The following is a 13,142-nucleotide window of genomic DNA, read 5'->3' as shown; positions in this document are numbered from 1 at the left end:
TAGTCACGCCTGGAGCTGTACAAGGGACCTTGTTCTTAGGACAGCTAGGGTCCTTGGTGTGGTGTCTGGTCTTCTGACAGGTGTGACACCATACTCTGTTGGGATCCCAATTCTTACCTTGGTACCCTGGTTTGGCTTGTGAGGTGCCTTTAGGCCCCCTCCTGGATAGGTATTGGGGGGGCTACCTGGGCCTCCTTACTTTTCTCTTTAAGGGGTTCACTATCTCATTTGGGGAGGCTTTGTGACCCCTTTCTTTCGGTCACCCCCAGTGGATGTCCTAGTTATCCTTGTTTTGACCCAGTGGTCTGCCTTCTTTCCCAATTCTTGGGGAGAAAGTGGACCCAGGTCTACTAGATAATGATGCAACTTTTCATCAATGCAGTTACTTCAGATGTGTTCCTTCATAAACAGGTTGTAAATTCCATTGAAGTCATGCACATTGCTTCCAGTTAACCAGCCATCCAGTGCACATTGCTTCCAGTTAACCAGCCATCCAGTGTCTTTACTGAGTAGTCTACAAAATCAATCCAGGATTGGTTCTGGGTTTTGTGAGCCCCCCTCAATCTAATTCTGTACTCCTCAGTGGTGAGTCCAAATCCCTCAGAGTGTTCATGAGATCATAGGACCCTGCATCTGCACAGGTCGTAGTCTTTTTTCTCTTTTTTTTTGTCGTAGCCCAGGTGGGCGTCGACGTCCCACCATTTGGTGTACCTTCGGTGACGTCGGCGTGCTTCCGGCAGAAGCTACCACCCTTGGACGCCATCTTCGGATTCTTTTTTTTCCCTGTCTCTTTTCCTTTTTTGTCGGTTGGGGTGGAAGATGAGTGTTGGTTTTTAAAAATATGTTGAAGCACTTTTTGTCCTACTTGTGCTTCTTTGTTCATCTGTACATCCACGCAGTAGTGCTTCGTGAAAGTGTGCACTGAAGCCCATGTTGCCGCCAGGCATATGTCCTGAATCGGTGTGTTGGCCAGAAAGGCAATTGTTGCTCCTTTCTTCCTGGTGGAGTGGGCTTGTGCCCCTCCTGTTAGCTCCTGGCCAGCTTGCTTGTGGCAGGACTGAATTGTCTGTGCGATCCATCGGGCTATGGTGTTTTTAGTAACTGGTTTGCCCATGTAAATGTTAGCGAAGGACACGAAGAACTGTTTCGTTTTCCTGTGTTCCTTCGTTCTTTCAATGTAGTGCATCACAGCCCTTCTTGCGTCTAGGGTGTGGAGCGACCTCTCAGCGCTTGTAGTGGGGTTTTGGAAGAAGCTAGGGATCTGAATACTCTGGTTCATGTGGAACCTCGACACCACCTTTGGCATGAAGTGTGGGTCAGTTCTCATCACGACCCTGTCACTGTATCTGGATGTAGGGTTCCTGCAGTGTGAGTGCCTACAGTTCGCTCACCCTTCGTAGTGAGGTGATTGCCACCAGGAAGGCCGTCTTCATTGTCAACATTTGCAGTGATGCTTTGTGGATGGGTTCGAAAGGTGCTTTCATGAGCTCGGTCAGTACCACGTTTAGGTTCCAGGCCGGTGGCGGCATTCTCTTTGGCGGCGCTATTCTTTTAGCCCCTTCCAGGAATCTTTTCACGACTTGAGATGTGAAGAAGCTTCTCCTTGTTTCTCCTCTTGTGTATGCCACAATCGCTGCTAGGTGCACTCTCAGTGAGGATGAGCTTAGCTTTGCCTTAATTAGGTGTGTGAGGTACCTTAGCACCGTGGACTCCTTGGTCATTCTCCTTTGGAGCAGTTTCTTGCAACACCATTGAGTGAATATTTTCCATTTTTCCCCATAGCACTTGCGTGTGCTGGGCCTTCTTGCCTCTCGCAGCACCCGCAGGGTGCTCTCTGGTAGTTTTAGGTGTGCAAATTCTAAGTCCTCAGGAGCCAGGCTGAGAGGTTGAGGCTCTCTGGCTCTGGATGTAGAATTCCTCCGTTTTCCATGGAGAGTAGGTCTCTTCTTTTTGAGAACTTGTGGGGGGGCCCCTGCGCCATCTCCATTATCTGAGAATACCACGTCTGTCTGGCCCATTGTGGTGCCACAAGGATGAGCGTCATGTTGCTCTTCATGCATTTGTTGAGAACCCTGGGGATCAGTGGTATCGGGGGAAAAGCGTAGGCAAATGTTTTTGACCAGCTTATCCATAGGGCATTCCCCTGGGACAGTGCCTCTGGTTGCCTGGATGCAAAGTATTGGCATTTTGCATTCCGGTGTGTTGCAAATAGGTCTATTGTTGGGGTGCCCCACTTCCTGAATAGACTCTGTTTCCTGACTGTTGAGTTCCCACTCGTGGGATGCTGAAGTCTGCCTGCTGAGCCAATCCGCTTCTACATTGTCCTTCCCTGGCAGGTGTATGGCTAGCAGGTCTATCTTTAATGGTATGGCCCATTTCCAGATCTCCTGTGCCAAGTTTGACAGCGGGAACGATTGAGTTCCCCCCTGTTTGTTTATGTAAAACATCGTTGTGGTGGTGTCTGTTTGTATTAGCACCTTCTGGTTCTACAGGTGTTTCTGTAAGGCCTTGAGGGCTAGCAACACAGTTTTCAGTTCCAGGTAGTTGATGTGCCTGACTGCATCTGTAGGGCTCCACAGACCCCTCACTCGGAGCCTGTTCATGTGTGCGCCCCACCCCTTCTGGGATGCATCTGTGGTGATGGTCACTGTTGGGTCCGGTGGTGTTAGAGGTTTCCCTTCTGTTATTCTCTCCTTGGTCCACCACCTTCTCTTCCTGCACCCTGTGCGTTACAACCACTAGATCCTCCCAACTTCCTGTAGCTTGTGACCATTGTTGTTGCAGCCACTCTTGGAGTGGTCTCATTTGTAGGTGTACATTGGGGACCAGGTGAATGCATGATGCCATCATCCCCAAGATCTTGCTCACAGTCCTCACTGTCAGAGCCCGCCCCTTCTGGTAGTGACATTTCTCCCTCAGTAGGCTGAGCGTTCTCTTTTCGCTCGGTAAGACTCTGCATTGTATGGTGTCGATCTGGGCTCCCAGGAAGATCTTCACTTGCTCTGGTTCCATCGAGCTTTTGCCCCAGTGTATGGAGAAACCAAGGTTTGCTAGCGTTGTCACCTGTTCTGCATGCTCTTTGCATGTCCTGTAGCAGTTTGCCTTCACCAGCCAGTCGTCGAGGTAGGGGTGCACGTGTATCCCCTTTCTCCTTAGGTGTGCGGCCACTACCGCGAGGCATTTGGTGAACACCCTTGGTGCGGACTTTAGGCCGAAAGCTAGGGTCGTGAATTGGTAGTGATCCTTGTTTACTGTGAACCTTAGCATGTGCTTGTGCTGCCTGTTCATGGGGATGTGCAGGTATGCATCTTTGAGGTCTATGGTGGACAAGAAGTCCCCTGCTTTTATCTGAGGAATGACCTCTTGTAGGGACGTCATTTAGAATTTTGGGGTTTTGACGTATTTGTTTAGGAACCGTAGGTCCAGGATGGGTCTTAGGCTTTCGTCCACCTTTGGCACCAGGAAGTAGTTTGAGTACACTCCCATGTTCCGTTCTTTGAAGGGGGCCCTTTCTATGGCCGCTTTGAGGAGGAGTTCTTGGGCTTCCTCTTGCAGTAGTTGCAGCTCTCTTCCAGAGTGCTGTCTTTTCTTTGGTTTTCTGTTTGGTGGCCTTTTTTCCAACTCTATGCAGTACCCGAACTGCATAATATTTAGTATCCACTTGTCTGTTATTTTTCTCCACTCATGGAGAAAAAATCTCAATCTTCCTCCTACCGGCGTTGCATGTTCCTTTGTGTCTTGTCCGTGTAGCCCTCTCCTCTTTGTTTTTCCGTGCTCCTCCCCCGGAGGGTGTGGGTGGTGGAGCACCTTCTCTCGTGTGAAGTCACTTAGAGGGGGGCTGTTCACCGCCTCTCCTTCTCTGGCCCCGTCTATTTCCTCTCGACCGAAAGGACTGGCCCCTGCCTTGGTAGTTCCAGTTTTGCCTCTGCTGGCCCTGGTGGCCTTGGCTGTCACTCTGTTGCCCCTGGTGGAAACTCTGGTGAGAATCTCCTCGCTGGCTTCCACCTCTGCCGTTCGGCCTCCGTGAAGGAGTGCCCCTTCTCATCCCTCTGAACTGCAGGGCTCCCATGGACCTTGCCGTCTCGTTGTCCTTCAGTTGGGTGAGCTTATCATCAACTGGGGCTCCGAACAATGTTTCACCGTTGAAGGGTGTGTTCAGGATGTTGTTCTGGACTTCAGCCTTGAACCCCGAGATCCTGAGCCATGCTTGCCTTCTTTCTGTGATGCCTATAGCCATCAGTCTGCTGGATGTTTCTGCCCCATCCAAGGCTGTCTTCAGGCATGAGTTGGCGATGCTCTTCCCTTCCTCCACCAGGTGTGCTGCTCGCTCACGGTATTGTTCCGGGAGGTGCTTGAGCAACTGTCCCATCTCATCCCAGTGCTGGTATTGATGCCTATTCAAGAGGGCGTTGGAATTCGCCATCCGCCAGTGCGTTGCGGTGTTCCTCTCAATCTTCCTGCCAGTTAGATCCATTCTCCTGCTTTCTTGGTCAGGTGGGGGTCCGGACGTTGTTGGGACGTTTGCCCTTTTCCTGGCCGTTGCAGCGATGATAGAATCTGCTGTGACGGATCCCTTGATGTAAGCTGGGTCTTGGGAGGAGAATTTGTATTTCTTCTCCGTCCTCGGCGTTACAGATCTGCATGTAGCCGGGTCCTTGAAGGACCCCTTTCCCTGGTCTGTGATACTCTTGAGGATGGGCAGGAACTGGCTCCTTGTCTGTATGGGGAGCAATGTCTCGAGCAGGAAGTCTGCCTTTGGCTTCTCCTCTTCCAGCTTAATTCCATAAGCTGTTGCCGCCTTTCTTACCACCTCATTGTATGCCCCAATGTCATCCGGTGGTGAAGGCCTCGAGGGGTATGTTTCCACAGCCTCCTCTGGGTTTTCGGCCTCGATGTCCTGCCATTCCTGGTCTTGCGCCGTCGAGGAACCTGAACCCTAGCTTGACTGCTGTTCCCCGTAATCCCCCTCTGTGTAGTAGAGGTCCTCCTCCTCTTCGTGCACCGAAGGTTCTGGAGTTTTCGGCGGCTCTTCGACGTCGAACTCCTCAAGCTCCTGTACCTCAGCGACGGTGGGTGCCGGCTTCGGGGGGGGGGGATCTTGTAACTTTTCATTTTTTCGTCGAAGTCCTTCTTTCTCTGAAGGATGTTCTCCATTTCGGCCTCGAGCCTTCTCTTCTTTCTCTGCATTTCTGCGGCCTGTTTGTCGTCGAGCGTTTCGGCTGCTCTTTTCGGCGTCGAAGCTTTCTTCGGCTCTTTTTCTTTCGAAGTCGAAGGCCCTTTTTCGGGGGCTTGCTTCGATTACCTTTGCTTTTCGCTGGTCTTCTGCCTCCGGGAGTCCTTCTCAGAGGATCCGCTGGGCTCTTTTTCGGAGGATGCAGCTTCGGTCGTCGATTTGCTCGGCGCCAGTGCTCCTTTCGAGGCTCTGTGCTCTGACTTTCAGGAGTCTGCCTCAGGTTTGAGGCCTTGTCGGAGTTTAAGGTCGTAGACTTTCCAACCTTATCAGGCGTATTCTTATCGGTCTCAGCGACCGTGAAGTCATCTGGTCCTTCGGCGATGTTGTCCTCATCGTCGGTGGAGAGGCCAAGTTCATAAAGCGTCGGGGCTTGGCCCTTGCCCTGCATCGTGTGGTGAGCCGTCCTCTGTCCTTCTCGAATTCGGAGTGTCTTCAGCTTGAAGACGGAGCAGGCGTTGCAGTCTCTGCTCTCGTGGTCGATTGGCAGGCAGAGGTTGCAGACTGGGTGCTGGTCCTTCTGTGCGAACTTGTGGTGGCAGTTCTTGCAGAATTTAAACGGCGTCTTGTACATCCCTGCGCTCAGGGGGCCCCCCGTGTGCGCATTCTTTCAAGGACGTCGAAGATTTCGAAGTTCTCTCCTTTCTTCGTCATCTCCTCTCTAAAGGTCCTCTTCTGTCGATGTTCTTAGGTCTTCACCTGTGAATATTTGCTGTATTTTCTTCTTTCCTCCTCCAAAACTTCTGGAGCTTCACGCGACGATCCAGACCCAACGGCAGAAAAAAGAATCTGAAGATGGCACCCAAGGGTGGTAGCTTCCGCCGGAAGCACGCCGACGTCACCGAAGGTACACCAAATGGTGGGACGGCGACGCCCACCTGGGCTACGACTAAAACCACAAAAAAAAAAAGAGAAAAGACTACGATTCCGGACCCAACCACCAGATTGCGGAATATGCACAGCATAGTGAATCCAGAAAGATTCACGCTGCAAAACTGATGCTACGTAAAGCGCTCTGATACCCGATTCGGGTCAAGTTCGCGCTATATAAAACTCTGCACAAAAAAAAGTTTGATCTGGATTGATATAAAATATCCCCATTTATGATAGGATACTCCTGATGTCGCGTTCATAATTTCAGCAAGAAAAGTTATTTAATTTAGGTTGTTACACTAAAACACCTATCCTTATAAGTGTGCACAGGACTTTGTTCTATATTCTTCAGCAAGACTTAGACAGTACTTTATACTTTTTTCAATATCATTAGGTAGCTATACTTTTCTTTATGTATCGCATTGTTTTCTTCTCTTCCTATCTTAAAATTTTCATTACACTATGGCGATTCAGCAGATTAAATACAATCTTAATCTCTCTCTGGGAACTCACCCAACCAAATTACTATCACAGACTCATGGTTTTCCTGGTCTTTCTATTCAATATGTTCTCTAAACATCCGTTGCTGTTCTGTATCTCTCCACAGCCTTGAAAAATTGCTTTGTGACAAAATAAACGTAGGCTGTAGTAGGTGCTTGTTCGCTTGGCTTGAACAATTATTGGAAACTAACCATTTCATCTCACGGTCACCTATGTAATAGAAATCACTGGATGTACATGTTCTTCCTGGCCACATCAATATATCTGAATTGTACTACTGTGTTGAATGGGATCATTACATAACAGGTACAATGTGAAATAGTTTTATTACTGCTTGACCTAGTCTGCTATGTACTATAAAGTACATGCAGTGTATATTTCCAACTTTTTGATGTGGTCCAGAAAGATCTTAACAGAAAATAAGATTTGACATTGATGCAATGTAAAATCTAATTTAAAAATAGCATTTCATTGCATAAAAAAAAGATTTAATATGTTTCAACTCATGTTTGCGGACAACCACATATGAACACTAAAAAGAAATATTGAACACATACTACGGGCTCCTGTAACGGCCTTTAAATCTGTGATCGCGATCTCTGCTCCTTGACCGACTTCGTCTTCGTTCTTTACTGCGACTTCGTTTCCTTTCCCGACTTTTACTTTTCTTCCTTTCCCGATCTTTGCTACGTTTGCGTTCTTTACTTCTACTTCTCTTCTTCTCCCGGCTGCGGCTCCTGCTTTTGCTCTTTTTTTTCCTAAAACGGGAACAAAAGGTTTTTACAAACATCAAATAAGCATTAACCTTAACAAAACAAATACAGTATTTAACTTTAAAGTGTATAATCACTAGATTGCTCTGAAGCAGTACATGAATGCAAGCAGCAGTTGAAAGCAACTATTCGTTCACAGAAAAGCAATTTAGAGCTACCCATAGAAACTGACCAAGTTAAAGGTGCAGAAAAAAAGCCTTTGTTTTTGCACTCTAAATTAGAGTACAGACTTTTGGCTACACACCCAAAACTGACAAAGTAATCTTGTCCATCAAGACTGGACAAAGCAATCGTTTTCAAAGGAGAACTGCAATTCTACGTCAGATCCGGAAGCGAAGATTGTGCTTTTTTACACTGCTTAAATATAACATTTCAGCAAATTGTTAATATCAACAAAAAAAATCAACTACTGTTTCCCAGAAACAACAGTGAACCATAACAAGTCCATTATCCAATCAAGTAGTCAAGTCAATAAAGCTTTATTCGGTTGTGACAAACAGCCATACAAGCATATTATATTTGCAGATACATAAAAATACTGTTCAATAATATAACCGTTATAATAAAATGTCATAATAGTGACAAATTCGTTATAGCACCATACAATTCGCCAAATCTCCTGGTAGCAAATAAAAAAGTCAATCAATATTCTTTAAGATGAGACTCCAGGAAACAAAACTTCAACATGAAATATATAAAGTGCGTAGTGCATGCATGAAGAAATGATGCAATTAAAATCAATAAATAGCTTAGAAAATTAAAAAAGTAGAGCGTCCCATGTTATACCAAATTTCGCCTATGCCTAACAACTAGGTTCAGGAATTTTGCTATCGATTTGGCAAAACATTCAGCATCCAAAAGTTGGAGGGCAAGAAATGCGGGACGACACGTACGTAGGCCCAAAATCTTTAAAATTGGTATGAGCCAAGGACAAGGTTGTAAAGACTTTGCCCAGTTGTTCATTGTAGGAAACGTGACCAGGTGGTGGAAAATATCTAGTCTGAACCTAGTTAGCAGAAATCTTTCATAACCAGTAAGGTTGAAAGTTAGATACGGCTGAACAGTCATGGTTGTTTGAATTAATAGCGAGTGTTGCACTGTAACTTTGGCGACCTCGCTGGACAGCCTTCTAAAAGGGCCAGACATACTTTTTTAAACTGTTTTCTTGGTAACACAGCAATTAAGGTGGGGGAATGATAGTATTGTGACATGCCCAAGTCGTTGAACAATTTCCTAACGTATGCGATCCATCCAATCTTATGTGCGTTGTCTAAGGAAGTGCAGTCCTCTATGAACCTTTGGCAGAGAGTAGTTTCACTAGAAGACCAAATGCAATGCCATAAAAGAAAGGGCTGGATTTTGATTAAGTCTGTAATATAAGACAGGCCCACTTCCAAGTGACATGCATAGGTCGACGTGCCCCGCAGGACTGCAAGTAGGAATCTTTAAAAACTATTTTCCACCCTTTGTACCTCCTCAACCTTAGTGTATCCACACACACCAGCCCCGTAGACTGCACTGGCTAGACATTTTGCCTGATAGATCTCTATTAAGTTCGACCGTAGGTCGTCTACCCAGTTTATTTGCAAAATTAGCCAGGGCAACTGTTGCCCTCATGAAAAGAAGCTTCCTGGATTCGATAGCATACTTCAAGGAGCATTTGTGGTCGAACACAATACCCAGGTACGGGTATGTAGTTATGCTCTCTAGTTTTTGATGGTCAATGTACATGGCCTTGATATTCTTAATCCTCGAACCGGCGGACATAACACATTTTTTTAATGTTAATCTTCAGGTCCAGGTTGGCCATGAAGGTGCAATATTTCACGAGAGCACGCTGTAATTCCATGGGGGTACGGGCTAGGATCACAGCGTCGTCCGCATAGAGTAACACCGGTATTGGGCATTTGTTTATGGTGGGGAGGTCCTGGCACCCTATTACCATAGCTTGTTCCAGGCCATTGGTATATAGATTAAATAAAAACGGGGCCAGGACACAACCCTGCCTTACTCCCCTCTCTACTCTAAACGACTTTGTTAGCTCATCCCCCACACCATATCTGACTCTGGCTGTGGCGTCTGAATATAACTTGCGTAAAAAAAGTTACAAGGGGCTCCTCTATTCCCATGTCTGCTAAAATAGTCCACAACTTAATGTGGCTGATGCAGTCAAAAGCTGCCGAAAGGTCGACGTACGCCATATATAGAGCCCCCCCCTTCGAGTTTACGTATTTGCCTATTAGTAAAGATAGGTTAAGGGCTTGCTCTGTCGTTCCCAGGCCCTCGCGAAACCCAAATTGCAGGTCAGATAGGGCTTTGTCGGATGGCCACTGCTGGAGGCGCTCCAAAATAACGCGTCCAGCCACTTTCCCCAGCGAATCCAACAGGGAAATAGGCCGGTAGCACGATGGTGATTGACGGTCCCCTTTTTTAAAAATGGGGACAAGAATTGATTGGGACCACGAATCAGCAAGGCACAAGATGCTTGAAGGACCCTAGTTAAAATTGGGGACCATAGGTCCATGTTAAATTTAAAAAGATCAATTGGAACCCCGTCGGGGCCTGGCACCTTTCCATTTTTGCTAGCCAACGAACAAGTTACTTACCTTCGGTAACGCTTTTTCTGGTAGATACTATATCTGCCTGTGGATTCCTCACCTTGTGAATACCCCCTTGCGTCAGCAACATTCGGAAATTCTTTTTTCGTAGCCTCGCGCCGACGTGGACTCCTGACGTCATAGAGACACGACCTCGCTCGCGACTCCGCTGACGTCACAGACGCCTATAATAGGCCCACGCCGGCGTGATGACATCAGTTCCGCCCTTTTTTCCGTGCCATCGAGGCACACGGACGGACCAATGACAGTAGAAATATACAAGTATACACAGTACACAGTACTCAAGGCAAAACACAGTGTTAAGCAAAAGCAGGAAAGCAACTGAAACATTTCCTTGACAATAAAATATATATATATATATTACACTACAGTAACTCTGGCATAGAAGAGTGGACAACGGGGAGGCGGGTGGGTCGGTGAGGAATCCACAGGCAGATATAGTATCTACCAGAAAAAGCGTTACCGAAGGTAAGTAACTTGTTCTTCTGATAGATACATCTGCCGTGTGGATTCCTCACCTTGTGAATAGAGTCCCACAGCAGTCCCCACTCCCGGAGGAGGGTGTCCACTCTTCTAAACCAGGAAATCCTGAAGGACAGAGCGCGCAAAATGGCCGTCCCTCCTCACTTCGGAATCCAAGCAGTAATGCTTCGCGAAAGTGTGGAGGGAAGACCAAGTCGCCGCCCTACAAATATCCTCCACAGGCACACCTCTAGCCAATGCTGAGGTTGAAGACTTAGCTCTAGTTGAATGAGCCCTTATACCCTCTGGTGGTTCCTTACCGGCCAAAGAGTAGCAGATCTTTATGCAGAGGACGATCCATCTCGATAAAGTCCTTTTATGGACCGCCCTTCCTTTCTTGCAGCCAGCAAATCCAACGAAGAGCTGGTCCTCCAAGCGAAAGTCCTTGGATCTGTCCAAGTAAAAGGACACCGCCCTCTTAGGGTCCAGACGGTGCAGTCTCTCCTCCTCCTTGGAAGGGTGAGGGGGAGGATAGAAGGTAGGTAGGGTAATGGACTGTCCTAGATGGAAGGGAGTTACCACCTTAGGCAGAAAAGCAGCCCTGGTCCTAAGAACCATTCTATCAACATGAATGGTCAGGAATGGGGGCTTGGAGCTAAGAGCTTGAAGCTCACTAACCCTCCTTGCCGAGGTTATTGCAACCAAGAAGACTGTCTTAAGGGTAAGAAGCCTCATGGGACATTTGTGGAGAGGCTCAAAGGGAGCCCCCATCAAAAAGGTCAATACAAGATTTAAATCCCACTGAGGCACAATGAAAGGTGAAGGAGGGAACATATTAGTAAGACCCTTCAAAAACCTTAAGACCACAGGAGACTTAAAAAGAGAGGGCTGGTCAGGCAAGCAGAGAAAAGCCGACAGCGCCGACAGGTAACCCTTTACCGTGGCAACCGCCAGACCCTGCCGCGCCAAAGAAAGAGCAAATTGTAGAACATTAGACAAATGGGCCCTCAAAGGATCAACAGACCTTTCCCCACACCACGTGACAAATTTCGCCCATCTATAAGAATAGATGGACTTAGTGGAGTCACGCCTGGCTGACAAGATGACATCCACAACGTCAGGCGGGAGGGAAAAGGAATTCAGGTTGCCCCGCTCAATCTCCAGGCATGAAGGTGCAATGTCTGGAGGTGGGGGTGTAAAACCTGCCCCTCCATCAGAGAGAGGAGGTCTGCCCTGAGAGGGAGACGGAGCGGCGGGTGAGAGGAGAGGTGGAGTAGATCTGTATACCACACCCTTCTTGGCCAATCCGGAGCGACCAATATGACTTGGGCCCGGTCTTGGCGAATCTTCCTCAGAACCCGAGGAATCAAGGGTATGGGGGGAAACGCGTAAAGGAGTTGATCTTTCCAACTCAACTGAAACGCGTCCCCCAAGGCTCCTTGCATCGGATACTGGAGACTGCAGAACGACAGGCAGTGCGCATTCTCGCGAGTGGCAAACAGGTCCACCCGAGGAGTCCCCCACATCTGAAAGATGTCGTGAACCACCTCCGGGTGCAGCCTCCACTCGTGGTCGGCAGAGAACTGCCGACTGAGACTGTCTGCACGAACGTTCAGAACACCGGCCAGATGATTTGCCATCAGACAAATCTGATGGTCCTGAACCCAGGACCAGAGACGCAGAGCCTCTCTGCAGAGACACTGCGACCCTACTCCTCCCTGCTTGTTGATGTACCACATCGCAGTCGTGTTGTCCGTCAGGACTTGAACAGACTGACTGCGAAGGGAAGGGAGGAAGGCCTTGAGCGCCAAACGTATCGCCCGCAATTCTAGAAGGTTGATGTGAAGCAACCTTTCCTCTGGAGACCAAAGGCCTTTGACCTCCAGATCCCCCAGATGAGCACCCCACCCGAGAGTGGATGCATCCGTTATCACCGTGGCCACCGATGGGGGAAGTTGAAAAGGCTTTCCTTGGGACAGATTGCCTTCCACGCCCCACCAAGACAGATCCGCTGCAGCTTCTCTGGAGATCCTCACTGACTCCCTGAGGTCTCCGCTGTGCTGATACCACTGCCTGCGGAGACACCACTGGAGCGCCCTCATGTGCCAGCGTGCATGGTTGACCAACAGAATGCATGAAGCCATCAGACCGAGCAGGCGAAGGACCTTCAGGACTGGAACGACCGCTCCATTGTAAAACAAAGGAATCATCTCCCGTATGTCGCGAATCCTTTGAGGGGGAGGGAATGCACGACATACGGTTGTGTCCAGTACCGCACCTATGAACAGGTTGCGCTGGGAGGGCACCAGGTGAGACTTGGGTACATTTATTGAAAAACCCAACCTGTACAACAACTGGGTTGTCTCCCGCAAATGATGGAGCACTCTCTCTGACGACTCCGCTTTGATCAGCCAGTCGTCTAAATAAGGGAATACCGGAATCCCTGACCTTCTGAGATGTGCCGCCACCACTGCCATCACCTTGGTGAAGACTCGAGGCGCAGTAGTAAGTCCAAACGGAAGGACCGCAAACTGGTAGTGCTGCGATCCCACCGTAAAACGGAGATACCTCCTGTGCGACTTCAGGATTGGGATGTGAAAGTAAGCATCCTGCAAGTCGAGTGACACCATCCAGTCTTCTTCTTGCAGCGCTTGAAGAACCTGAGCAAGGGTGAGCATCTTGAAT

General features: G+C 48.3%; 1 protein-coding gene across 6 annotated transcripts in view; it reads right to left on the bottom strand.

Annotated features, from left to right (window-relative positions):
* Positions 1-13,142, bottom strand: part of RBM39 (RNA binding motif protein 39) — a 503,417-nt gene that overhangs the window by 441,844 nt on the left and 48,431 nt on the right. For all 6 annotated transcript variants that reach the window (XM_078652224.1, XM_078652226.1, XM_078652225.1 and 3 more), the window contains one exon: positions 7,162-7,362. In XM_078652224.1, coding sequence (XP_078508350.1) covers positions 7,162-7,362 — 201 coding nt within the window. The remainder of the gene's footprint in view (positions 1-7,161; positions 7,363-13,142) is intronic.

Source organism: Lissotriton helveticus, chromosome 7 (assembly GCF_964261635.1).
Source record: "Lissotriton helveticus chromosome 7, aLisHel1.1, whole genome shotgun sequence".
Taxonomy (NCBI): domain Eukaryota; kingdom Metazoa; phylum Chordata; class Amphibia; order Caudata; family Salamandridae; genus Lissotriton; species Lissotriton helveticus.
This window is presented reverse-complemented; position numbering and strand designations above follow the sequence as displayed.